The sequence below is a fragment of the Megascapheus bottae genome, chromosome 7 (assembly GCF_031878675.1).
Source record: "Megascapheus bottae isolate mThoBot1 chromosome 7, mThoBot2.hap1, whole genome shotgun sequence".
In the NCBI taxonomy this organism is placed as follows: Eukaryota; Metazoa; Chordata; class Mammalia; order Rodentia; family Geomyidae; genus Megascapheus; species Megascapheus bottae.
In genome coordinates, this window is record NC_143515.1 from 11,432,052 (window position 1) to 11,457,905 (window position 25,854).

The 25,854-nt window shown below is 40.6% G+C and overlaps 2 protein-coding genes, 1 non-coding gene and 1 pseudogene across 4 annotated transcripts in view; 1 reads left to right on the forward strand and 3 right to left on the reverse strand.

Annotated features, from left to right (window-relative positions):
- Positions 1 to 904: 904 nt before the first annotated feature.
- Positions 905 to 12,814, reverse strand: Txndc9 (thioredoxin domain containing 9). Of its 2 annotated transcripts, none has more exons than XM_090336497.1 (5): positions 12,593 to 12,814; positions 8,834 to 9,044; positions 6,220 to 6,338; positions 4,233 to 4,487; positions 905 to 1,437 (listed from the first exon to the last, which is right to left on the reverse strand). In XM_090336497.1, the coding sequence occupies exons 2-5, from the start codon at positions 9,020 to 9,022 to the stop codon at positions 1,320 to 1,322; spliced, it is 681 nt and encodes a 226-aa protein (XP_090192623.1). In that variant the 5' UTR covers positions 9,023 to 9,044; positions 12,593 to 12,814; the 3' UTR covers positions 905 to 1,319. The 2 variants fall into 2 exon arrangements, with proteins under 2 accessions (XP_090192623.1, XP_090192625.1); XM_090336499.1 differs by lacking the exon at positions 12,593 to 12,814 and adding an exon at positions 12,362 to 12,487.
- Positions 12,815 to 13,638: 824 nt separating this feature from the next.
- The window catches only part of Eif5b (eukaryotic translation initiation factor 5B), a 63,591-nt gene continuing 51,375 nt past the window's right edge, over positions 13,639 to 25,854 (forward strand). Inside the window, exon 1 of the mRNA XM_090336507.1 lies at positions 13,639 to 13,864. Within this exon, the coding sequence (XP_090192633.1) occupies positions 13,830 to 13,864 (35 nt within the window). The 5' untranslated portion in view covers positions 13,639 to 13,829. The remainder of the gene's footprint in view (positions 13,865 to 25,854) is intronic.
- On the reverse strand, positions 17,575 to 18,138 carry LOC150060325 (transmembrane protein 59 pseudogene; annotated as a pseudogene).
- Positions 23,661 to 23,761, reverse strand: LOC150060326 (U6 spliceosomal RNA). Its single transcript, XR_016536360.1, has one exon. It is a non-coding gene; the product is annotated as a U6 spliceosomal RNA (small nuclear RNA).

The window sequence follows — 25,854 nt, forward strand, 5'->3', positions numbered from 1 at the left end:
GCTTCCTCTTATTCTCTGCTCAGCATTCCGAGTCTTGTACTGTTGCTGTCATAGGGCCTCTACAAGTCTTTTGGTTTTAGGGTGACACAGGGGATTGAATTTAGGTTTGCTGGTTAGCAAATACCCTATCACATCAGCCATTTCCCCAGTCCTTTTTTGTGCGTGAAAGTTCAGGGCCTGAACTTCCTTCCCTCAAGACTAGCACTATAGCACTTGACTTGCAGTTACATTTTCAGCTTTTTGGTAGTTTATTGGAGATGAGTCTTACACACCTTCCCACCTGGGGTTGGCTTTCCACAGTGCCACTTCTTAGGCTTTGAATGACATTTCTCAGATCTCAGTTTCTGGGCCTGGGCACTGTCCCTGAGCGCTTCAGCTCAAGGCTATCCCTTGGAGCCATAGCCCCACTTTCTGTTTTCTAGTGATTACCTAGATTACAAACACAAGCCACCAAGCTCCTCCTCCTCTGGCTCCAGTTAAAACAAAACGAACTTAAGATATTGCCTTGTGTATTTGCCTGTGCTATCCTTGGACCGCAATCCTACCTCTGCATCCCAAGTGTTGGGATTACCAGTATGCATGCCATCATCAGGCCTAACTCCTTGATTACACCCTAGGCTTGAACTAAGGGCCCCCTGAGCACTGTCCTTGTGCTTTCTTCAAGGCTAGTGTTCTACCACTTGAGTCACAGCACCACTTCGGCTTTTCTATGTATGTGGTACCATGGAATCGAACCTGGGTCATGCTAGGCAAGCACTCTACCACTAGGCCAAACTCTGGGCCCTCCTGGATTACTTTTTAATGCATGTCTCAAATAACCCTTTAAATAAGGCATCATGTTCACAACCTGACAGAGCTTTCTGCTGTCACCAGGTGATTCACCATCAACATGCAGCATCCATAATAAGTGAGCAATTCTTTAATAGTTAAATATTTTTCACTAGTGAAATGTTTATAATTAACAAGTGCAAGGTGTTACACAATTAAATGTAAGCTGACTTACTGTGTAAACAATGCTGCTCAAGAATTAGTCCTGGAGTAGTTGGAATTTCTATTTCCAACTCAAAACACAATTGTGAATGGTATAAAGATGTAAGAATCATATTATGGTAGAAACTGAAAAATAAGAGAAACCAGACCCTCCCAAGTAATTTTAAAACCCCAATTTCCCTCAAACATGATGGCTTCTCAGACAATAAAAATGACTTTCAATGTATAAAATTCCAGAGTATTAGTATTTGATGACCTGGGTATTGAAATTAATGGAATTTACAAAAACACATTTACATGTAAACAAACAAACACTTTGTAACTGAGCTCTAGTCATCATCAGAGTCTGAATCATATTTCTTTCCTTGGATAGTTTTCTTTTCCAGCTTTGTGAAGTTTGTCCCAAATTTCTTTTGGCTCTGAAATGGTGGCTCCATTAAATTTCCACTAAAAACAGAACAAAGTTGAAAATCATTTAATATACCTGGTATACTAGAATGCAAATGAAAATCTTTTATTACAATGTACAGAATATAAGCAATTTAAGAAAACTTCTGCCAGGCGTGGTGGCTCATGCCTGTAATCCTAGCTATTCATGAGGCTGAGATCTGAAGATAATGGTTCAAAGCCAGCCCAGGCAATACAAAGCTGTGAGATTCTTACCTTCAATTAACCTCTAGAAAATGGGAACTAGGACTTGGATCAAGGGTAGGGCGGTAGCCTTGAGATGAAGCGCTGACAGCACCCAGGCCAGAGTTCAAGTCCTATGACCCCTATCCCACCCCCCCCCATAAAAAAGAAAATTTCTCTATTCATACTGTGATATGATAAATCTGTATCTTGTTCTTATATTCTACGTTTTAGGTCAATGTCTTATTTTCACTTTTATCATTAATCATTGATTATCATTTGATAGGCTGTGATAACAAAATTTCTAATAGAAAAAAGGATTGTTTCTGTTTCTTATACCTATGATGAACCTGTTCCCAACCCCCCCCCCCAAAACACATTTTTTTGGGGCAGTATTGGAATTCCAACTCAGAGCTTTGTACTTGTGTCCTCTGTGTTCTTGTCATTTATTTTTTATTTTTGCTGGTCCTAGAACTTGAACTCAGGGCCTGGGTGTTGTCCCTGAACCTCTTTGTACTCAAGGCTATTGCTCTACCACCTGAGCCACAGTGCCACTTTTGGCTTTCTCTGAATAGTTTATTAGAGATAAGAGTTTCACAGATTTTCCTGTCCAGGCTGGCTTTGAATCCCAATTTTCAGATCTCAGCTTTCAGAGCAGTTAGGATTACAGGTGTGAGCCACCAGTATCTGGCTATGGCCTGGTTATTTTTGAGATAGGCTTTTTGCCTGGGCCAGCCTGGACCATGCAGTCTTTGTACTTTTGTTTTCATAGCTGGCTAGGAGTATACTATCATATCCTGCCTTTTCTGTTTGAGATGAGATCTCATGACTTTTTTTTTTTTTTTTTCTGTTTTCTTTGTGGGTCTTGGAGCTTGAACTCTGGGCCTGGGCGCTGTACCTGAGCTCCTCAGCTCAAGGCTACTGCCCTACCCCTTGAGTCCAAGCCCCACTTCCCATTTTCTTGTGGTTGACTGGAGATAAAAAGAGTCTCAGAGTCTTTAGTACCAAAGCTGGTTTTGAACCATGATCCTCAGATCCTGGCCTGCTGAGTAGCTAGGATTAGAGGTGTGAGACATCTTGTGCCCAGCTCTTAGGATTTTTTTGTGTAGACTGGCCTGGAACCTAAACTGCTGTGATCTGTTTCCCTTGTGACTGAGATGACAGGCTACAATGCCTAGCTATTTATTATTGGTTGATGGGCAAAAGTTCATGAGACCCCATAAGTTGACCTGAAGTCTCCTAATCCAAGCTGCCCAAGGAGCTAAGCAGGTGTGAATCATTGGTGCCCTGCTTGCCTTAGCTTTTACTAAGAGAATAACAGTCAATTCTGTTCTACTTTTCGTAGCTTATTATGATTGGTTTGGTCTTGTTGAGTTTTTCTTTTTGATTATTATTTTTTTAGTCAGTCCTGGGGCTTGAACTCAGGGCCTGGGCACTGTCCTTGGGCTTTCTCAAAGCTAGTGCCCTACCACTTGAGTCACAGCACCAGTTCTGGCCTTTTCTGTGTATGTGCTAACTAGGATTCGAACCCAGAGTTTCATATATGTTAGGCAAGCACTCTACCACTAGGCCTAGCTTCCGGCCCCCTGTTGAGTATTTCCTAATATTTAGATTTCTACAGCCATTTGCAAAACTTCCAGACTACATTGTTATAACCTGTGATTAACATACATGTTTTATACTAATAATAATTAAAAATTTTTTTTTTCTTTGGAAAGTGTCTGAGGAGCTGGACTCTGGTGGCTCCTGCCTCTAATCCTAGTGACTTAGGAGACTGAGATCTGAGGTCTAAAAGTTCAAGAGACTTTTATCTCCATTTAACTCCTGAAAGACAGAAGTGAAGTTATGGCTCAAGTGGTAGAGTGCTATCCTTGACAAGAGAAATAAAAGACAAAAAATAAAAAGCAACAACAATAAAAACACCTCAGGGACAGTGTAGTCCCAGAGTTCAAGCCCCAGGACCAGCACACAAAAAAGGGAAATACCATTTACCATTAAAGGAAACATGGGTCTTTGGAACTAATTACAGGGAGACTATAATGCAATCCTAACTTTGTTAGGACAAGAAGAAAGAAAAAGGCTTAAATAATTATGGTGACATGTTAAAATGACTCAGGAGTGTATGAAAATAGGCTCTCAACAGCCAAATCTGAGCCAGAAAGGAAATCACAATGGTAAAAAAAAAATAAGGCCACACTAATTAAACTAAAAGAAAAAGTAAATGAATATAGGAAATGGGAAAGAGATTTTCTTTTCAACTATGCCAAATGGTCACCTCAAACATGTTCATCTAGTTTATTTTGCTGAAACTAGAAGATAAATTTGAGTAAGATTTGTAAGTTGTGTAATCCTTGCTTTGAAAATTGCACTCTAGCTATGGAAGACAATGTCTATATTCTCATATTCTTAGGAAACATACAAGGAAGTATTTAGGAATAAAAGGATACAATACTTCCAATATCTATGCAAATTCTTCTAAGAAAAAAAATTGCTTTTGCAAACCTACATCTCAGCCAACTAGTTTTAATATCACAAATGTTAATATATGAAAATCCTCTGTAAACTGATCAATTAGATATGATTGTCAATTAACTTTTTGCTATAAAGGTTACCTGTAATTAAGTATATCAGAACAGCCGAGTCTCCATTCTAAAGTTTCTGTGGTAAAGTCATCTGTATTTCCTAGGTCAGTAAATCCAACAACATAATCTTGTGTCTTCCCATCTTTTACCAGTGCTAGTGTAGGAATGACTTTGATACGTAGTCTCTCACAAAGGAAGGGTGCTTTTTCCACATTCAGCTTCAAAAATTTGGTCTCAAGGTGTTTCTTGGCCAGTATCACCAAATGTCGGTCTAATATTTTGCACCTGTAACAACATCAAGAAGTTAAAACCTAAGGCAACAGGTTTCTGTTTAAAAAAATCAGCATCACTAACCTGGTGCTGGTGGCTCATGCCTGTAGTCTTAGCTACTCTGGAGGCTGACACTGGGAATTGCAATTGGGAGCCAGGTGGGGCAGTAAAGTTCCAATTAACCATGAAAAAGATATAAGAAGAGCTGTGGCTCAAGTGGTAGAGCAGAAGCCTTGAGCAAAAAAGAGTTCAGGGACAGCACCCAATCCCTGAGTTCAAGCCTGGGCCCAACACTAAACCACCTGATTTCAGCTTTCCTGTATATGCCAACTTATACTGTGACCTAATTTCCAGGTTAACTGCAAGATGAGTGACACAAAGACAAATGAGCATGCTAAAAAGTCAGATATGCCCTAAATGAGATTTTAAAAAATGCTTTAAGTCAAAAAGAAGTTGTCAAACTTGTAAAGTCTGTGGAAAGAGAGCAAAATATTAAGATAGTGTTTTCCTTATGGATGTGTCCTGGTATCTCATGTAGAAAAACTTGAAAGAACTCTGTGTGTGTGTGTGTATCAGCATGCTAATCCTGGGGTTTAAACTCAGGGCCTGGGTACTGTCCTTCAGCTTCTCTGTTCAAGGCTGGTGCTGTACCACCTGAGTTATAGCTCCATTTTTTGGTGTTAATTGGAGATAAGAGTTTCATGGACTTTCTGCCCTGGCAAGGCAGTTTAAAAAAAAAAGAAAAAAAGAAAAAAAGAAAAAAAAAAGGAGCACTTGTTAATGGGGTTTGCTTTCTTGGAATGTTGCAGCTAACAGTTAACAGGAAGGAAACCTTGTCTTCTAGACTCCTTTATAAAACAGAGGAGATGAAGAAGAAAAGGGAGAAGAGGGAAGGGTGAGAGGGGAGAGGAAGAAAAGAAAATATCTTGCTACTATCTCCAAGACAGAGATTTAAGGATTGCAGTTAAAGCCGGCCTAGGCAGGAAATTCCGTGAGAAAACATTTTCAATTAACCACCAAAACCCATATATGGTACTGTGGCCCAAGTAGTAGATCAGCCTTGAATGACACAGGGGCAGTACCTACCCTGAATTTAAGACTCATTCCCGACAGACACACAACCAACAACATGTGGAGTAGAACTTTAAAAATGTGTAAGAGTGGGCCCAGAGTTTGGCCTAGTGGTAGAGTGCTTGCCTAGCATGCACGAAGACCTGGGTTCGATTCCTTGGTACCACATACATAGAAAAAAAGCCGGAAATGGAGCTGGGGCTCAAGTGGTAGAGCATTAGCCTTGAGAAAGTCCAAGGACAGTGTTCAGGCCCTGAGCTCAAGCCCAGGACTGGCAAAAAATAAATAACTAAAATTAAAAAAAAATGTGTAAGATTACCAGGAAAAGCTGGGTGCAGTGGCTCAGGCCTGTAATCCTAGCTATTTAGGAGGCTGAGATCTGAGAGTCAAGGCCCAAAGTCATCCTGGGCACTCAAGTCTGTAAAACTTATCTCCAATTAACCACTAGAAAACCAGAAGTGGCGCTGTGGCTCAATGGCTGGGTAGCAGCCTTACGCTGAACAGCTCAGGAATAATGCCCAGGCCCAGAGTTCAAGAGGATAGAGGGGGGAAGATTACTAGAAGACAAATTAGAAAGTTGTTCTTTTTAGTTTCTAATAGTATATCTCTATCCAATCTCAACCATGTTTTAAAGAAAACACCAATCTCAATCATGTTTTAAAGAAAACAAAGTTACCTGAATGTAGTGTCTCTGTAGAAATGGCAAACTACTTTTTTACTCTCCTTGACTTCTTGAAAAAAGTCTCGCTCACTAGGGATTTCTCTGTATTCACCATGTCCTTTAGAAAGCCATTCCTAATTTGGAGAGAAGAAAAATATTGTAAATATCAGCATCACTTTAAATGTCTCAATTATCATATTATTTTCTAACAAAGTCAATATCCTATGGAGAAATGAATTCATTTTAGCAGTTTTCTTTACCCATTTCTAGTGTCCAAGACTTAACTATTCTGTGGGCAGGGAGCATACCCACAGCATGGACAGACTGAGATGATTATGTTTCAGTGATTTAAAACACTTGTTTCTTAGAACACCAAAGTAATTAGACATGAGTCTCCTTATGTAACTACATTTGTGTGTCTGTGTTCTAAACTACTACATTTAGAAACATTTTGGTGTAAGTTATTGTAATTTTTTGAGAAGTTTAAAAATTGTTTTTGCAGTATTAGAGACCAAACTCACAAAAGAGTTAAGCACCCTGATAAATGCTGTACTGCTCAGCTACAGCCCCAAGAAGTTTGGGGTTTGGTGGCATGCCTCTGTTGGCAGAACATTAGCCAATGAGTAAAAGCATTAGGTAATAAGTTCAAGGTCCAGTCTTGGACCTAAAAAAGAAAAGCAAAAAAAGTATTTGTACTGGAGGGTGTGGTTCAGCTATAGAGTACCTGCCTAGTAAGTGCAAAGCCTTGAGTTCAAACCCTAGCATGCTAAAAAAGAAAAAGTTCCATCCATAGAAAAATCCAACCACTCAACCAACCAACCAAAAAACTCACTAGATTAGCCAGTCTTGGGTACAGGGGAGTTACTGTAGCTGAGAAGCAAGGGAGCTCTGCTTGCTTCTGATGAACACCCCAGAGAGGCAGGTGTACCTTCCATACTAGCGAACAAAGGGAGGTGTCCTCAAGAGAACAAGTATTCACTCAACTGGTGAATGAACCAACGCAAATTACTCATCCAATCCAACTTCCCATTGCAGTGGAGGAAGCCTTTAATAACCAAGCCTGAGAGGCCTTTCAGCTTCTTGAACCTTCCTTGTGACAGGAAACTTATCTTCTCAAATGGAAGTACCTAACTCTTTAGGAGGTGGTTGTAATAAAAAGGAGCCCTGGGCTTAGGTATAAAAGGTACAAATTTCAAATATATTTCCCAGTACTTATGGGGCTAGAATTGTTATGGCCTTTCTGGGCCTTAATATCCTCATTTCTAAAGCTAATAAAAAAAACTGAGTTGTTGTGAAAATTAAAACAGGACATAAAAATGTCTAAATAGCATCTGACACACATGCTTAAAAAGTATCTGTACCAGTACTATGAAAATTTTAGAAATGTCTTTGACAGTTAGACATTGGTGGCTCATGCCAGCAATCCTAGCTTCTTGGGATGTGAAGAGTAGAAGAACTGTAGTTCAAGGCCAGCTAGGGCAAAAATTCATGAGACCCTTATCTCAACAAAAAGAAAAAAAGGCTATGGGTAATGGCATGACTTGTCATCCCCGCTATAGCAGGAAGTACAAAATATGAGGGATAAGGGGCCGGGAATTTGGCCTAGTGGTAGAGTGCTTGCCTAGTATGCATGAAGACCCGGGTTCAATTCCTCGGCACCACATACATAGAAAAAAGCCAGAAATAGTGCTGAGTCTCAAGTGGTAGAGCTCTAGCCTTGAGAAATTCCAAGGACAGTGCTCAGGCCTTGAGCTCAAGCCCAGGACTGCAAAAAAAAAAAAAGTGGTAAGACAGGTGCTGTGGTTCACCCTTGCAGCTACACAGGAGCTCTGAGATCTGAGGATCAATGTTCAAAGACATCCTGAACAAGAAAGTCCATGAGACTCTTATCTCCAAATAATCACTCAAAAGATAGAAGTGGAGCTGTGACTCAAATGAAGAGAACTAGCATTGAGAAGTAGAGCCCTGAGTTCAAGGACCAGGACTGAAAGGAAAGGGGGAAAAAAAAGGATCAAGGTCCAGTTTAGGTAAAAATAACCAGAGCAAAAAGTAGCTCAAGAGCCTGCTTGGCAGGCTCAAAGCCCTTAGTTGTTTTTTTTTTAAAGTCTCTCACACAACTTTTTTTATCTACAGATTCAGCTCAGATAAAGTTGAAAGAAAAATATTTTAAAAATCTTTTCAAGCTGGGAGTGGTGGCTTTCACCTACAATCCTAGTGACTCAGGAGGCTGAGATCTAAGGCTAGTGGTTCACAGCCAGCTTGGGCATGAAAGTCTGAGACTCTTATCTCCAATTAATCACTAGAAAACTGGAAGTGGTGCAGTGGCTCAAGGGGTGGGGCTGTAGCCTTGAGCTGAAGAGCTCAGGGACAGTACCCAGGACCAGAGTTCAACTCCCCTTCTCCCATCCCCCCAAAAAAAATCTTTTCCACATGTCAGCCATTTCAATTTTCACAAATTGCCTATTTTCCAGAATCAATTTTCCAGAATCAATTTCTAACAGGAAATCCTTAAATCCACAAAATTTTAAAAATGAGGAAGTGAAATGTGAAATCACTATAGCACACATAGATATAAGTGGTTAGGAGCATACTGTTATAGCAATTTCAGAAAGCAGGGCAGAGAGGTTACTTGTTTCTGCTGTTGAGCTTTCCTTAGTGCCTCAAGTCTTTTTTCTTTGAGGCGCTCCAATTCATCTTCATCCATCTGGTCCAGTTTCTTAATTTCAGAATCCAAATGATCTTCTACCAGTTTGGTAGTCTGAAGCAACTGGTTTTCCAGGACTTTCGAAAACATGTCGACAGATGCATCACCCTCCATTCTTCTAAATGGTATTGTTCAACTTCAGCATTGTTTAAAAAAAAAAAAAGAAAAAGAGGCAAATAACATGAAAAGTATTCTCTTTCATTTAAAAGCTTTCTTTTTCACTTAAAAGATTCTATAAACTGTGCATTTATTGACTCCCAAGCACTTACTGCTAGGCTTAAGAATTTTTTATATAAATACCAATATATTTTGTGCCTATATATGAAGATCACATTAAAAAAAATGTCACTGTTGCCAGACATGGTGGCTCATGCTTGTAATCCTAGCTATTCAGGAGGCTGAGATCTGAGAATTGAGATTCAAAGCCAGCCCCACCACTAAAGTCCATGAGACTCTTATCTTTAGTTAACCACTAGAAAACCAGAATGGCACTGTGGCTCAAGGATAGGGCAGTAGCCTTGAGCTGAAGAGCTCGGGGACAATGCCCAGGCCCAGAGTTCATGAGGCTGACTAAAAAAAAAAAAAAAAATCTCACTGTTAAACAAGGGAGTGAAAGGATGAGGAAAGATCTATAGAGGGGGATTATCCTGATAAAAATATAGTACATAAGCTGGGCATGGTGGCACACGCCTGTAATCCTAGCTACACAGGAGGCTGAGATCTGAGGATCAAGGTTCAAAGCCAGCCAGGGCAGTAAAGTCTGAGACTCTTACCTTCAATTAACCTCTAGAAAATGGGAAGTGGGACTTGGCTCAAGGGTAGGGAGGTAGCCTTGAGCTGAAGAGCTCAGGGACCATACCCAGGTCGAGTTCAAGACCCATGACCTCCACACATGCACAACCCCTCCCCCAAAAACTATAATCATATATATATGTATATATATGAGTGTATATATACACATCTACATGTATATCCATGTGTACATATATCCACATGGATATACATGTACATATATACATGTAAGTTGAGATTGTTTTTAAGGAGGAAGAGAAAGCAGGGTGCTGGTGGCTCGTGTTTGTAATCTTGCCAACCAGAAGGTTGGGAATTAGGTTTAATGGCAGAAAAGTTTGTGAGTCTTATCTCCAATAAACCAGCAAAAAGCCAGAAATAAAAGTGTGACTAAAGTGGAAGAGCAGCAACCCTGAGAAGTAAAAGCCAAGTGATAGCCTGAGGTCCTGAGTTCAAGCCACAAAACAAAACAAATAGATGAGAGGAAATAAGGGAAAGTGATGGCTGGATGAGGTTGATGGGTACACTGTATGTACATATGGAGATGTCTAAATGAAATACCATTAATACAACTAATATAAGTGAATAAAAAAAGAATCTTTAAAAAAGAAAGAAGCAAAGTGTGATGGCCTACGGTTCTAATTCCAGAACTTGGGGAGGTTGAGGCAAGAAGACTTCAAGTTCAAAGCCAACCTGGGCTTACATAGTGAAATGGTGTCAACAATTCAAAATCCAAAGAAACAAAGGAATAACAAATTTTTACTTCAATGCTTTTAAATTTAGATACATCAAAACAGCAGAAGAGTTAAAGTTTTATATACAGCTGACTGAAACCAGATTATGACCATGTATTATTTCCAGGTAACTTAAATCATTGGAAGTATTTAAATCAAAATTCAATTGACAACTGAAACGAGAAATTTTAGCGTTTTTTTGTTTTTTTTTTTTTGAATTTAAGACCATCAGGCCACATAGAAAAGAGCTGAAGAGATGAGCAGCAATCAGTGTTTATGAAACATAAAGGAAAGCAGAATGTCAAACGACGATTACTTAGTAGTAGTAAAGTCACAAACTCAGCTTTTACATATACAAAAGCATTATTACGTAAGATGTACTTTAACATTGAGTAGAGTTGGGTAAAAAAATGGCCTTTACATGGTTAATGTGGTAAGGAAGTTCATTTCGAACTCTCAAGACATCTCAAAATTTCCGTAAAGACTTTTGCCTGGTCTTCCATTAGCATTAGTGTCCATGCCTGTTTTATTTGCAACAAAATCCATTCCTCAAAAACTGATACTGACTTCAATTAACTGACATTCAGTGTTTTCTGTGATATAAAACAATACAGTACTTCCCATTTTCTTAAATGTTTATTATTTTCCTGCCTAATCAAATCATTGTGTAAAATAAGTTTTAACACAGAGCTAAGGTTAAAAAAGAACTTCTATTTCAATTATATATTGTAAAAATAGGTAAGTATTTTCTAATAATACCAGAGAAATTCTATGTGTATTTCTGGGTTATTACCAAAAATATTTACAGTTTTGTCTATTAATATATAACCTCAATATATTAAAAAACACTACTGAAGAACCTTCAAAACCTGGCCCACTTGTGACCCTCTGTAAATGTTGATCTGAGCTTTTGCAACCTTCACTTCTGATTTTTTTCTACACAGAAAAAGCAATTGAAAAACATTCTTGATTTTACTTACATACTCTTGGAGTTAGCAGTGCATATATCAGGGCAGATACTTAAAATTCGAATTTTTTTGAATGCACACTCAATTTACTGTACATGTGTCTAGCTTTTGTTTAAAAACATTTGAGGTTAAAAAAAAGGAATAATTCCTCATCAATAATATAATTGAAAACTATTTTGAATGTAGCAAAATACCTCCATTTCCTACCTCTCAAGAAAAATCCTGAGCATAAGGGCAGGAGAGGAAGGAGAACAAAAGATACCCCTTCAACATCAGAACTTCCTAGTAGGGCCACAGTAGAAGCTGATCGCAGAGATACTAAAGCTTAAATTACCAGCTAAAGGAGAACAGAAACGGTAAACAGCTGGGCTGAATATAGGTGCAGAGGTCTCTGCCTTTTGAAAATGTAACAGAGGTGGTGTTATGGTCGCTTAACCTTTCATTCTTCAAGCCACAGCTTTTGTCGTTTAAGATTAACTGGAAAGGGGGCCCGGAGTTTGGCTTAGTGGTAAGAATGCTTGCCTAGCATGCATGAAGACCCGGTACCACATACAGAGAAAAAGCTGGAAGTGGTGCTGTGGCTCAAGAGGTAGAGGGCTACCGTTGAGAAAACCCAAGGACAGCGCTCAGGCCTTGAATTCAAGCCCCAGGACTGCCAAAAAAAAACAAAATTAACTGGAAGGGTGGAAACAAGATACTCAGGCCTGAAATTTTCTATTCCCCTCCCCTCCTCTTTTTTTTGTGATGGTCCCGAGGCTCGAATCCAGAGCTTGGGCACTCATTACTTGGAGATATGTCTCATAGACTGTCCTGCCTAGGATGGCTTGAAGCGTGATCCTCTACAGAAAGCAGGATTTCAGGACTTAAGCCTTGCCCACAGGATTATTGTTTCTTTAATTCCTTTAGGAACAGATACTTGACAAAACCACCCAGAGCTCTCGTCTTTAACAGTCCTAGTGTACCTTTCCCAGAGGCTCCTCTGCCACTCCCAGAGCCCAGGGACAGACAAGGCAACACCGAAGCCTGGACTTCGAGGACTTCCGGAGCGCATGCGCCGGAGCCTCCGCCACGGCTTAGACCCCGGCGTCCGGGCCGCGCCTCTCCTCCCATCACAACTGGATGTGAAGCTAGGAGGTGCCCAACAGCACCGGGAGGACGCGGTGGGCGGATCTGTCACGGCATTCTTGCCTCACCTGCGCTCTAGATGGTGTCCTGGGAGCGAGGGAGCAGCAGCTCCAGAGAGCCGGTTCTTTCAGCTTCGCAGCAGACGTCTTAGCCCACGGATGGGCCGCCACTTCTGCTTTATCATTGGCTGCAGTCCTCTCGCGATATCTTAAATGCTCGCGGAAGGGATGAGCAGCTGTGGAAACGGGAGCTTTTGCGCATGCGCCACACCCCTTCGCTGTCCGGAACTCCAGATTTCAATTAATTTCTCTCGAAGTATATGACTCTAGGGAAAGAGAGCCAAGTATCCTGGGAATTGTAGTTTCTTTTTAAATTCAGGCTAGAGTGGCTTTCAAAAGTCAGTACTCATGAAGTTATATCAGAAATGAAATAGCTACGATTTTTGTTAAGCATTAACATTCGAACTTAATTGTGTTTAGCAATATTTTCTACTTTTCTAAAGCTGAGCTATAACTTCATTTTTATATAGTTCACACATAACATCACCGCTTATGTTCGTATTCATAGAATATTTTCACCGCTCCAGGAGCTTCTGTCCTTTTCACACACGACTTTTCAGAAGCTGATCTTGTTTTGAACGCAAAGATTAAGGCCCTCCTACAGGGCACTGATGGATAGATATGTCCTTGCATTTTCCCTTCCGTAACTGCACGAGATGGTTAATCCATGGGTGTGACGGAGGGGGTCCCAATTTTTGTCTTGGGTAGTGACTCTCCCTCGGAAATTTCCCAGGGCTCATCCTCGGTCCATCGTCATTCTTTACGGCTTTTCGTGAAGCTGAGAATAGATGGACACAAAAGAAGGCCAAGACCCACTTTGAAGCCGGTGCCAGTTCCTCCAGCCTGGGGAGGGTGCTGACGTTGGAAATGAACAGCCTCATTGTCCGCCACTTAGTTCTAGAATCTGGAAACCACGCGGCGTCGTTGCGCGGCGAACAATGGCAGGCAGGGGGCGCTCCAGATCCGGCCGGGCTGGCGGGTCCACTGGAGACGCTCTACCCGAAGCGCCGCTCTCGATGAGCCGCGTCCTGCGTCCTCACGCTGAGGCGGCGGGGCGATGCGCTTGCGCATTGAGGGCTCACACCATATGTGCCCCGTCCCTGTGCGCGGGTCTGTGGAGAGCCGGGTGCGAGGGGCGGCAGCGCGAGCGGGGACGGAGCCGAGCGGAGACCGGAGTCGGCGGGGAGACAGAGAGTCTGTGAGAAACCGAACCGACGGCTGGGGTCACGACTGCCGCTGACTGACGATGGGGAAGAAACAGAAAAACAAGAGCGAAGACAGGTAAGGCAGTGGTTGGGTTGGTCCGGCAGCAGCCGCCGCGGCTCCGTGAGGCGCGCGGGTCCCGCCGCGCGCGGTTTGGGCTGCGGTGGAGGCTCGGGACGAGGCTCGCGGGGGTGCTGGGACGCGGCCGAGAGTGGGCTGCGCGGGTCCGAGGCCCCAGGCCCGGAGGACCCGGTGGGCCTCGTTTCTTCAAGTGGGGCGTCAGTCCTGAGGCTGCCGGGCGCCGGCTCCGGCCGGGGGAGTTCCGGGCCTGGGAGCCGGGGCGGCGGGGCAGTTGTCCCTGGGTCCCCGGCCGCGCGGGGAGGGCCTGCTCGGCCGGCTTCCCCGGCCCGGGGCGGCCAGGCCTTCCTTGAGCAGGTGGGTGGGAGCTGGGTATTTGGCGAGGGTCGGGAAGAGTTCTTGGCTTGGCTTTGTACCTCATGAATACTTGGGGGAGTGGGGGATCCGAAGCTGACGTGCGTGCCCCGTCGGCTTTTTCTAAACCCCTGGAGCGGCACAGGAATTTAAAAGTGAGGACGAAGAGTTGAGGTTCACTCTCGAATCGAGTTTGGCCACACTTCTCAGCCTGTTTCATATGATCGTCCCGGCTCCATGCTTCTCTCTTTCCTTCTTCCGGCCTTTTTGGTCATTTCTTTGCTCTCTAGCACCTCCCTTAAGAAAAGGAGAAGATGAAACAAAACCAACCCGGGTCGCTGCTTTCAAACCTCTTAAAAGTCTTCTCGGAGTGAGGGAGTGTGAGGGTTTATGGGGGGTTATGCACCCGGAGGTTTCTGGAGCGTTCCTGGGTGTCACATTCGATTGAATTCTTTCGGGTTTTTCATAAAGCGTTTACTTCCTGGGAACAAGTTACCATCTGTTACTTTATACATTGTGAGCCACTCATCAAACGTACTGTAAATGGTAAGAGGGCGGGTAAGGTAAATTCAAAAGCAAAGCCAGTCCATACTATTTCGTCGTCTTCACAAAAAAGGGGGGAGGTTTGAAGTTAAAATGATTGTCAGTTGGAATTTTGGATTGTGTACTCACTAGAACTTGCTTACCAGATGAGTGGAATGCAAAGGCCATAGACTCACGTATTTCATTTTTAAGTTTAGATAGTTTGGAGGGAGCTAACTAGTTTGGAGAATAGAATTTAAGTCAGAAAAATGGGAAAGAAAATCAGAAATTGGGTGGTTTCATGAAACCCAAATTTATGTATGACAGAAAAGTTCTTTTGATACCTAAGTGGCATTTTTCCTTGTCAAAAACAATTTTCAGCTGTAGATAAAATGTAGCGAACTGGGTATAATAAAGCCTCCTGTATCATTTACTTGTCTTCAGTCATTATTAGCCCATGCCCCCTAATCACCCACCTGTTGGATATTTGGAAAAATCTAGAGCAAACCTCAGAGGTCCTCAGATCTCAGCCTCCTGAGTACTTAGGATTACAGGCCTGAAGCACCACACCTGGCTTGTGCCTTTTTTTTTCCCCTTTCCCTTTAAGTACTGACCAATAGGCTTCATGCTCTTGCTTGCTTTTTTGCTCACAGCTGCCACTTTACCACTGGAGCCACACCTCCATTTCTGTTTTTTTCCTAATTGGAGATAAGCGTTTCTTGGATTTATCTGTCTAGCTTGGAACCTAAATCTTCTGATGTTCCTAAATACCTAGGATTATAGATGTGAGCCATCAAATGCCTTGCTGCTTGATTATTCTTATTCTTTATGTATTACCCTTATTTTAAGTTCTTAAGCTAGATGACTACATGATGTGGGTTTCCAATTAGATTTTACTTATCTAATTTTATTTTTATAGCATATGCTTTAGCATTGACTTAAGATACAATTTTTGAATTTTAGAAGTTTAAAGATCAAGTTTGAGAATTCTACTCCAACTTTGTGCAGTTTTGAAAACGAGATTTCCAATGGGGTGTTTGACAAGATTTTTTTTTTTTTTTTTTGTCTTCAGTTGACTGAGGACACTTTTTTTTGGTTGACCTCTGGTCCTGGGCGCTTTCCCTGAGCTCTTAAGCTCAAGGCTACCACCCTACCCCTTGAGCCTCAGCACCACTTGCAGTTTTCTGGTGGTTAATTGGAGATGAATCTCATGGACTTTAATGCTCTGAACTGCGATCCTCAGATCTCAGCCTCCTGAGTAGCTAAGTCTACAGGTGTGAGCTGCCGCAAGCTGACTGAGGAAACTTGATAGGACAGAGCATAGGGTTCAGTATACACTGATGGAATAAAAGATAGAGAAGGATTTCCATTTATCCTGTAAACTTCTCAGCCGTCAGTTTCCATGATGAGACCTTGCCAGATTTTGTGTGCTCAGTAATGTCCTATTAATGTTTATACTTTTTCGTCATCAATTAAAAAATACAGGTAATAAGTAATGTCATAGTCTTTTAGATTAGGAGGAATCTAGTAAGATACCTTAATTGATAATCAACCTTCTTAAGCCAAACAGAATATTCAAACCCCTTCTGAATACTAAGGTAAGGAATGTAACTGCCCACTTACCCTTAATCAGCTGTCATTGAGGTGAGGATGTCTTTCAGAACTAGGTGTTCAGGATTCAGTATTCTGGATGCATTCAGTGTCAACTTATGTGTTGCTAGGCTTCTCTTTATACCAGTAATGAGTTGCTACAGTGACTCCACTATTCGTTGCTTTTGTCTACAGAGAATACACTTTACCTACAGACTCCTTTTGTGGGGATTCTGACTGAGGTAGCAGTCTGACCCTTAGATGACTGTGGTAGTGTCAGATATTCATCCTAGTACATCATGTATAATAAAGTCCCTCTGATAAAAAAAAAACAAACATGGTGGTTTGTTTAAGGAACCAGTTCCAGAAGAAACTAAGACTACAGATCCTACAATAAGTTGCCATAAAGGGAACAATTCACATGGACAATATATGTTTAGTATCCCTAATTGGGAAATTCTGAAACCCAGGAATGCTCTAAAGTCCAAAACTCTTTAAGTACCAGCATGGTGCCACACCTTATTTCATGTAGTGGATCACAGTCAAAACTCAGGTGCCGCGAAAATATTGTGTAAAATTAATTCCATGCTCTGTTTGGAAGATGTTTAATATGTAATTGAATCTTGTGTTTAGATTCGGTTCTATCCCTCAAGTACCTTATTGTGAATATAGTAAATGTTTCAAAATCTGAAATTAAAAAAAAAAACCCAAAACTTCTAAGCATTTAGGATAAGGGGGACTAGACTAAACTATAATATAAAAAATATATATATATATAAAATGTATATATAATATATATGTAAAATATAATATATATAAACTATAGTTCATATAGTCTAGGTTTAACAAAGAAATTCATTTTTATTTGCATCTTGTGGCTTGAACTCAGAGTCTGAGCACTGTCAGCTTTCTCAAGACTAAAGCTCTACCATTTGAGCCACAGCACCACTACTGGCTTTTTCTATGTATGTGCTATTGAGGAATCGAATCTAAGTCTTCTGTGTATGCTAGGCAAGCACTCTACCCCTAGGCCATGCTCCTGGTCCCAATATAAATTAGGGTGTTTTTTTTTTTTGAACAATTTTTTATTGTAATTAATAGAAGGGTTACATTATATTCACCAGATAGAAGGTGCATTACTTTGCAAACATTGATAGCCTTTCTTGTGTCTTGGTCCCCATTCTCCCCCCTCCCCCCCCCCCCCCCCCCCCGCCTCCACCCCTTATCTTGTTTCCCCCTCTTCCCTATCCTATTTCAAATAACCTTTCTGGCTTAGACTGGAATATCACTATCTTCCCATCATCAGCTTGAAGATAAAAAGTCCACGAAGAGGTTATGAAGCTCTGTGCAGAGTCCATCATGTCACTCCAGAAAGACCTTACCAGAGTTAGAGGAAAGAGGAGGTTCATTTTTGGCATCGGGGACAGTAGTTGCTCTTAGTTCAGCAAATGGCAGCTGATCTTGGCATTCAAGATGGCAAGCATATTGCTCATCAGGTTGGGAATATGCTTCTGTACATGCAGATTCACATCCCAGTTTGGTCCAATTTAAATCAATTCCATCATCCACAGACTGACAAATTGAAAACAGCCTGCAACCTCTTTGACATGCATATACCTCCTCTTCCTTGGGGTAGGTGTGCAAGGGGTAGGTCAACTGACAGGCCTGGTGGCAGGACATTGTATCCCCCAAGACTGAGTCAAAGGCTTCAGCCAAAGCAATGCCGGAACCCTCAGCCAGGGCTATGGTCACCAGCAGCAGTGGCCCACTTGGGCCCGGACCCAGTAGTTCCCTTTCGGTGCCACCATCTTGCTCCCTCTGTCACTGCAGCTAGGCTTATTGCTCTAAATTATGTTTTTAAGAATGCTCAGTCTGAAAGTTCTCATGGCTTTAGTTATTCCTATATCAACACATTATGAACTTGATGGGAAGAAGTCTTAGTTTCATGGTATTCCTAAATAAGAAAGTGGATTGTTAGCAGCCTCTTAGTCTTTGAGCTAATTTAAGAACTGCTGCTGGTTTACTGATTTTAAAACTAGATTTATGCATTTGTGAGACATTTCATCAGCTAGTTGACCATTATTAATACGCTTGTCCTGTATATCCTTAGTATGCCTGAGAATTAAGGGCAATATAAGTCATTTGTGGACTGTTTTTTTTTTTTCCATCTTAGGTTTGATATTCGTTAGGCTGCTTTAGCAGTGCCTTCAGTCCATCTTTCTCTGGTTATTTTGGACAGTAAGGCAGTATTTGATAGGCAGATGTTCTTAGTGCTCTGTTGAGCTGGGTTTCCACCAGTTAGGCTTAATCTAGACAAATTGGCCTGATGGGATGGCAGACAACTTCTTTGTCCTCTTTTTTTGGATGATGTTGGGCTTCACTAAAGATCTAAGGGCAGCCATGATGCCAAGTAGGAAATGGTGGCCACCTCTGTAGGCAGCAATGAGGAAGAGGAATGACATTTAACATTTTTAGGGTGATAAATCACACAAATTTCATGAGCCAGGCACTGCAATTCATACCTGTAGTCCCACCTACTTGGGAGGCAAAAGTAGGAAGAGAGTGTTTTGAGGCCATCCCAGGCATAGTTAGAAAAGAGTTTGTGTTCAGGGATAGGACATGGGTCGTAAAGGCTTAAAAAAATCCTTTGGTATATGATTTGGGAATGTTTTTCATCATTTGCTGCCTGAAGTCATTCACTTATGTTGATAATTTAGTATGGCCTGAAAATGTTAGTATAAATATCCAAATGGCCTTTAGCAAAAAAAATTCCTCCACTCCTGAAAAACAGAAAGGGTGTATTGCTGAAATGATAAAGGAATCAGAAAACAAGTGTTTTGTTTGCTGCTGATATAATTTCCTTGTTGTATATAGTAAAGCCATTTCTCAAAATAGCCACCTGTGTTTGACCAGCTTACTGAACTTGCATTAAAAAGTAGTTACTTAAAGGGGATAAGGACTAAATTATGGCTTAGCTTATTACTTTTGATAATGTATAATAATGAGAGCATAGAGAAAATTAAAAACATTCAAGGCAAAATTCAATGTTGTATTTATAAATAATGCATTTTCTTTCCTCACTATGACTTGTGACAAGTTCTGTTGAGAAATTGTAGTACAAAATACAAAAAAAATGTTAAGTTGTGGGCTGGGAGTTTGTCCTAGTGGTAGAGTGCTTGCCTAGCATGCACAAAAGCCTGGGTTTGATTCCTTGGTACCACATACATAGAAAAAAGCCAGAAGTGGTGCTGAGGCTCAAGTGGTCTAGCCTTGAGAAAGTCCAAGGACAGTGCTCAGGCCCTAAACTCAAGCCCAGGACTGCCAAAAAAAAAAAAAGAAAAAAAATTTAAGTTGTATGTGTTGAAATTACCAGCACAGTTTGCCTTAGGGGAGTGATCCCAATATTTGTATAAATTTTTGTTGTTGTTGTTTTGCAGTCTTGGTGCTTGAACTCAGGGCCTGTGCACTGTCCATGGGCTTTTTCAAGACGAGTGCTCTACCACTTGAATCACAGCACCACTTCCAGCTTTTCCTGTGTATGTGATACCTAGGAATCGAACTTAGGCCTTTCATGTATGCTAGGCATGCACTCTACCAGTAGTAGACCACACTCCCATCCCCTATTAGTATAGTTTTAATAATGAATCTATTAAACAGAACTAGTTCTGTAACTAGTTTGAGTTTAGGTATTAAGCTAAGATTCCACAGCCTATTTTGTATGCATGCCCATGCATTTGTGCTCATGTGTCAGTACAGCTGCTGGGGCTTTGTGCTATCAGTTGCCTTCTTTTTATTCATGGATGGAGCTCAACACTTGAACCACTCCTCCAGTTTAGCTTTATTTTAATTATCGGTTAATTGGAGATGATGGGGGGGGGGTCCTAATGGACTTTTTCAAACCTAAGTCCTAGATTTTTGCTTCCTGAGTAGCTAGGATTACAGGTGTGAACTACCAGTGCAAAGTACTTTTTTTTTTCTTTTTTTCAAAATACTGGTTGTAGTTACTAAAGCAGTTCTCATATAGCAAAATACAGACTTTTCAGAGACATAAACTATCTACAAAATATCTTCAATGGTGATGTAACTAGTCTTAAGATATTTTCTACTTTTTATCTTATTGTATAGTGGTAGAGGGATTTTATTGTTACATGTAAACACTGCAATTCAACCAATCTTACCTCTATATCACTCCCTGCCCTCCCCCCTCCCCAAATAAAGCATCCCTTGCAGGTTTCCTTGTTTCATTTTCATAGTTGGAAATAATCTAGCAGGAATAACTGTTATAGGCTGTTTAGATCTTAAGAGGAGTGTCAAAAATTCTTTAAAATGTTTCTGTTAACATTAATTGAATAACCACCTATCTGTTGAAAGTGAAAGCAGTGGTGATATAGTTTCATTCTATCTGTTTTTTGATCTGGAAATAAAACTTCGCATGGATATAAATGAGAATCCCTTCTTTTCACTCCAAGTGACAACTTTTAGCATCATTAGTTTTAAATCTTCCTTTGATGATAAAAGTATTTCTGATATTCATATAAATTACTTGCTTTTTTGTTTATGATATTTTACCCAAGCCAGTAACTTTGCAACACTATGAATAATATAATTAGTTTTTTGTTCTTTTTTTTGGTGGGATAGGGAGTTGAACTCAGCCTGGGTGCTGTCTCTGTGCACTTAAGCTCAGGGCTACCACCCTACCCTTGAGCCAAGCCCCACTTCCCATTTTCCAGATGTTAATTGGAGATAAGAGTCTTTGGTCCTTTTGTGCCCTCGCTGGCTTTGACCCTTGATCCTCAGATCCCAGCCCACTGAGTAGCTAGGATTACAGGTGTGAGCCACTGCACCCAGCTGTAATGTAATTGGTTTTTTAAAGTTAATTACATTTTAAGTCATTAGATTTCTAGTACTGAGCTTTGATGAAGCTAGTGAATGTAATGGATGATATAATGAAATTTTTTCTAGGTTTAGAATTACATGTTTGAAGTAATGCTTCTATTACACGAATTATATTTATAGATTCATCATTTGATGAACACTAGGATTGTTAACACTTTTAGTTATAATGAATAACATATTCTTCAAGTTTTCATGTGGATATACTTGTATTCCATTATATACACTTACATTCTTAGGAGTCAGATTTCTTGATCATAGGATGATACTACAGCTTTTTCAGAAATTGTCAAGCAATTTAACTTTTTTCAGGAACTGTTTATTCTTTATCAGTTGAAGAGTATTTATTAGTTGAAAAGTTTTTCTCTATTGCTAGTTCAGTGTATGTTTTAGATTTCATAGTGCTATTTCTTCATCTATGTGATTGTCATGGCCTTTGTCTTTTATCTCTGTATGTGGTGAAGTATGTAAGCTGAGTTTTATTTTGTGTGTATTTTTTAACCTTTCTCTAATTGGTATTGGTTTGATTTTGGTAAACAGCATGAAGGGTGGGCATTAAAGTGTAACTTAAAAATATATGTCTTCAATTTGAGAATTTAAAGTGACTAAACATAGCTTGTGTTATGATTACTTATACTATAATTAATGATATGTCTTTATGTAACTATATATTGATCAACAATGGTCCATTAAGAATATAATGTAGCCGGGCATTGGTGGCTGCAGGCATTGGTGGCTCACAAGAATATGGCATAGCCGGGCACTGGTGGTTCACGCCTGTAATCATAGCTACTCAGGAGGCTGAAATCTTAGTATTGCTTTTTTTGTTTGTTTTTGTTTTTTGCCAGTCTGTGGATGTGGTACCAAGGAATTGAACCCAGGGCTTTGTGCTTGCTAGGCAAGCACTCTACCAGTAGGCTATGCTCCCAGCCTGAAACCAATGTTTAATGTCTCGTAAAACAGTATAAGACTGTAGGGCTCTTGTCTAGAATTTTGGTAATATTTTATAATCTGCCTTTAATCAGTGACCTTTTACATAAAGGTTGAATATTACCTTTTCTGTTAATTCTTTTAGGATTTCAATTTGCTTTCAGCAAAACAAAGTGATTTCCTCTTTCAGACCTGTTCCCAACCAACCAAAGGAATGAAATGTTTAGAAATTCACTACCTTTCGGGTTCTAGAAATTATGAATAAAAAGTGGTAGGTAGGAGCTGAGTGTTATGGCTCCAAGCCTTTATAGTAAATCTAACTACTTGGGAGGCAGAGATGGGGAGTTGGGGCTGCAGGCCTGCCTGGGAAATAAAAGTTACTGAGATTCGATCTCAACGAATAGCTTGATGTGGTGCTGTGTTTAGCTGTAGGGGAAGCACAGTAGCTGAGTGCCATGATGTGTGACTGTCATCTCAAGTGATAAGCAGAAGTAGGGGGGATTGAAGCTCATGCTGGCCAGAATAAAGTGAAACCCTTCCCCTTGAGAAAATAACCACTATAGCCATGTACTGACAGCACACACCTCTAGACTTAGTTACTTAGGAGGCTGATCTGAAGGATCATAGTTTGAAGCCAGCTGGGACAGAAAAGACAGACTCCTTGAAACTAATGAGGTGGTAGAGTGCCAGCAGAGCAGGCAGAGCTTAGCAGCCATGAGGTCCTGAGTTGTAATCCAGTAGCAGTAAAACAAAGGATGAAAAAGAAAATAACCAAGGCTAAAAGGGACTGGAGGCATGAAGTGGTAGAATCCTATATATGTAACCCTTAATTCTCAGTACAGAAGGGAAAAAAAGAATAGTAGATAACTAATGCAGACCAAATTTTTATGGTTTTTAGGTTCTTCCTTCCCTATTTTGGAGATTGAACTCTTTAAGTTTTGCCCAAGCTTTTTATAAGGTTTGCTGGATAGGAAAGGAAACCCACCACATGGTTCAGGCAGAAAAGTGTTTATTGAGGGGAGAGCAAGCTCCAGACCAGGAAAGGTAGAGGCATGCAGAGACAGAGGGGAAGGAAAAGGAAAAAAGAGTAGACTTGTGTTGAGTTGGATTATATAGGGAAAGGTGGGAGGTGGGACCACAGTGGGTGTGGAAGTAATCTTAGAGTCTAGGGAACCTGTCTCTGTCTGAGGAAGGTGTGACCAGGACAGTCTGTGATCTCACTGTGATCTCAGTGGATGAGGAAGTGACCTCAGAGTCTGGGGCCCTTTGCTGACTCATATTTGGGTGATTAACAGTCAGGTGATCACTGGTTTCAGGCAGGTAGAGGGGGAAGCGGGGAAGGGGCAGAGGCTGTTCTCCAGGGTAGACTTAACATTTCATATACTCAGCATAGTAGAGGAAGTAAAAGTATAATGAATTCCCATACAATCTTCACATGGTTTAATCATTATTAACCAATACCCCATTTTTGCAATTTTATCTTAGAGACATGACTTTTTATTCATTTATTTAATATGGAACCTTCACGAATTTGTGTATTATCCTTGTACATAGACCATGCTAATCTCCATATTGTTCCAGTCTTAGTATATGTGCTGTGGGAAGCAAGGAAAATACTTTCTTTTTATAAAAGTGGTTGTGTGTGTGTGTGTTTAGTATGATTTTTATCATGTTTAATAAAATTCACACAAGTCTCTAAGCCCTAATATCCTGTCCTTGGTTTAAATTTTTATTTCAGTTTCAAAATACCTTTTCTTAGTCATCCATTCAAACTAGAGATAGACTAGAGTCACTGCATCTCTTTGTGTGGCTTATATTTTTAAAAAGTCACATATGGGTTTCATTAGGACATTTACACACACAAACATACACACATACAATGAATGTACTTTGATCATATTAACCTTTATTGTGCTCCTTGTTGCTGTTCCCTTCCTCTCTCTAAAGTCCCCTTTCTGCTTTCATATTTTTTTTGTATATGATAGAAACCATGCAATATTTGTCTGAATTTGGCTTATTTCTCTTAACATGACAATTTCGTTGTGAAAAAAACCACTCCCTTGTGTGAATGTGCTCCATTTCTTCATCAGTTTGTGGGTATATAGGCTGACTCTATAACTTGGCTATTGTGTATAGTACTTCAGCAAAGACAAGTGTGTAGGTATTTCTATTTTATGCAGACTTAAATTCCCAGAGATGGTACAGCTAGATTGCATGGCACTTCTATATATTTTCCTTCCTTCCTTTGCATCTCCGCAATGATTTTCATACTGGCTGAATTTAATAATTTTCACCCCCCCCCCAGCATGTTCTCTTCTTCTTCCTCCTCTTGTTGCTGCTGCTGCTACTCCTCCTTCTCCTCCAGGCTTGTACTCTACTAGTTGAGCCACCATAACACTTCCAGCTTTTTCTTTTTCTTTTTTTCTTTTTTGGCCAGTCCTGGGCTTGAGCTCAGGGCCTGAGCACTGTCTTTGGTGTTCATCAAGCCCTGGGTTCGATTCCTCAGTGCCACATAAACAGAAAAAGCCAGAAACAGTACTGTGGCTCAAGTGGTAGAGTGCTAACCTTCAGCAAAAGAAGCTCAGGGACTAGTCCTGAGTTGAAGCTCCAGGACTAGCAAAAAGCAACAATAACCAAAACCCCATAGAAGGCCCTCAGAAATTATTGATCTGGTTTTATAAATCAATAAATACAGGAACTTTTTTCTTAAAAACATAATTTTTATGTTAAGTGAATCAATGTAAATTTTGAGGTATAAGCAAGGAACATTCATTAGTGATAGACATGACCCATTTGAGAGCGTGATAAAACAGATTCACATGCTATAGGTTTTTTGCTGCCCATCTCTGTATTTGTTATTCAGAGGATAGTCTGTGCCAGACTGGTAGTGTATATGTTGTAACACACTGTTGTGAACTAGCCGTCTGTGATGAGATAAAATGATTCCTTACAATGGTGATGACCTTGCCTCTGATGATTGACAGCAAGGTTGTTGATTTCTTTGTTCTCAGGGACAGTAATTCCAGTCTAGCCTTCATCCACACCTTCACACATTTACAATCAACAAATCCTTATACAAACTGAAATTTAAATGAAAAGTAAGATTACCATATACAAAAAAGACCTCAAGGGCTGCTGGTATGAATGTCAGATATGTTTCAAGTCTTAAGGTAGATTAGAATAGCAATCCCAAAGAAGGAATCATCTACTGAATAGTTATTAAAACTTGGTGTGTAAAGACCCCAAAACAAAGGTTGGATAAATAGGATTGCATGAAACTGTGGAGCTTCTGCATGGTCAAGGACATAGCAAGATAAATAGAAAGCCTAGAGATTGGAAGAGCTTCACTAGACATGCAGCAGACAAGGGCCTCATATCTCAAACATACTTAGAGCTCAAACAATGAAATCCTCTCCCCAAAACAGATCCCTAAAGTAACACCTCCCTCCCCCCATTAACAAGTGGGTAAAAATATAGAGACTTCTGAAGAGGAAATAAGAAAGGCCAATAGACACATGAAGAAATGCTCAACATCTCTGGCCATAAAAGAAATGCAAATCAAGACAAATTTGCTGTTCCATTGTACCCAAGTTAGAATGGCCATTATCAAGAAATCTAGTAACAACAAATGCTGGGGGGCTGTGGTCAAAAGGGAATGCTACTATACTGTTGATGGGTGGATAAACTTGTTTAGCCACTCT

Coding starts and splice junctions, on each gene's coding strand:
- Txndc9 (XM_090336497.1), bottom strand. CDS start 9,022: ATGGAGGGTGATGCATCTGTCGACATGTTTTCGAAAGTCCTGGAAAAC. Junction 6,339..8,833: donor AAGCTCAACAGCAGAAACAA/GTAACCTCTCTG, acceptor TCTCCAAATTAG/GAATGGCTTTCTAAAGGACA. Junction 4,488..6,219: donor TACAGAGACACTACATTCAG/GTAACTTTGTTT, acceptor ATGTTGTTACAG/GTGCAAAATATTAGACCGAC.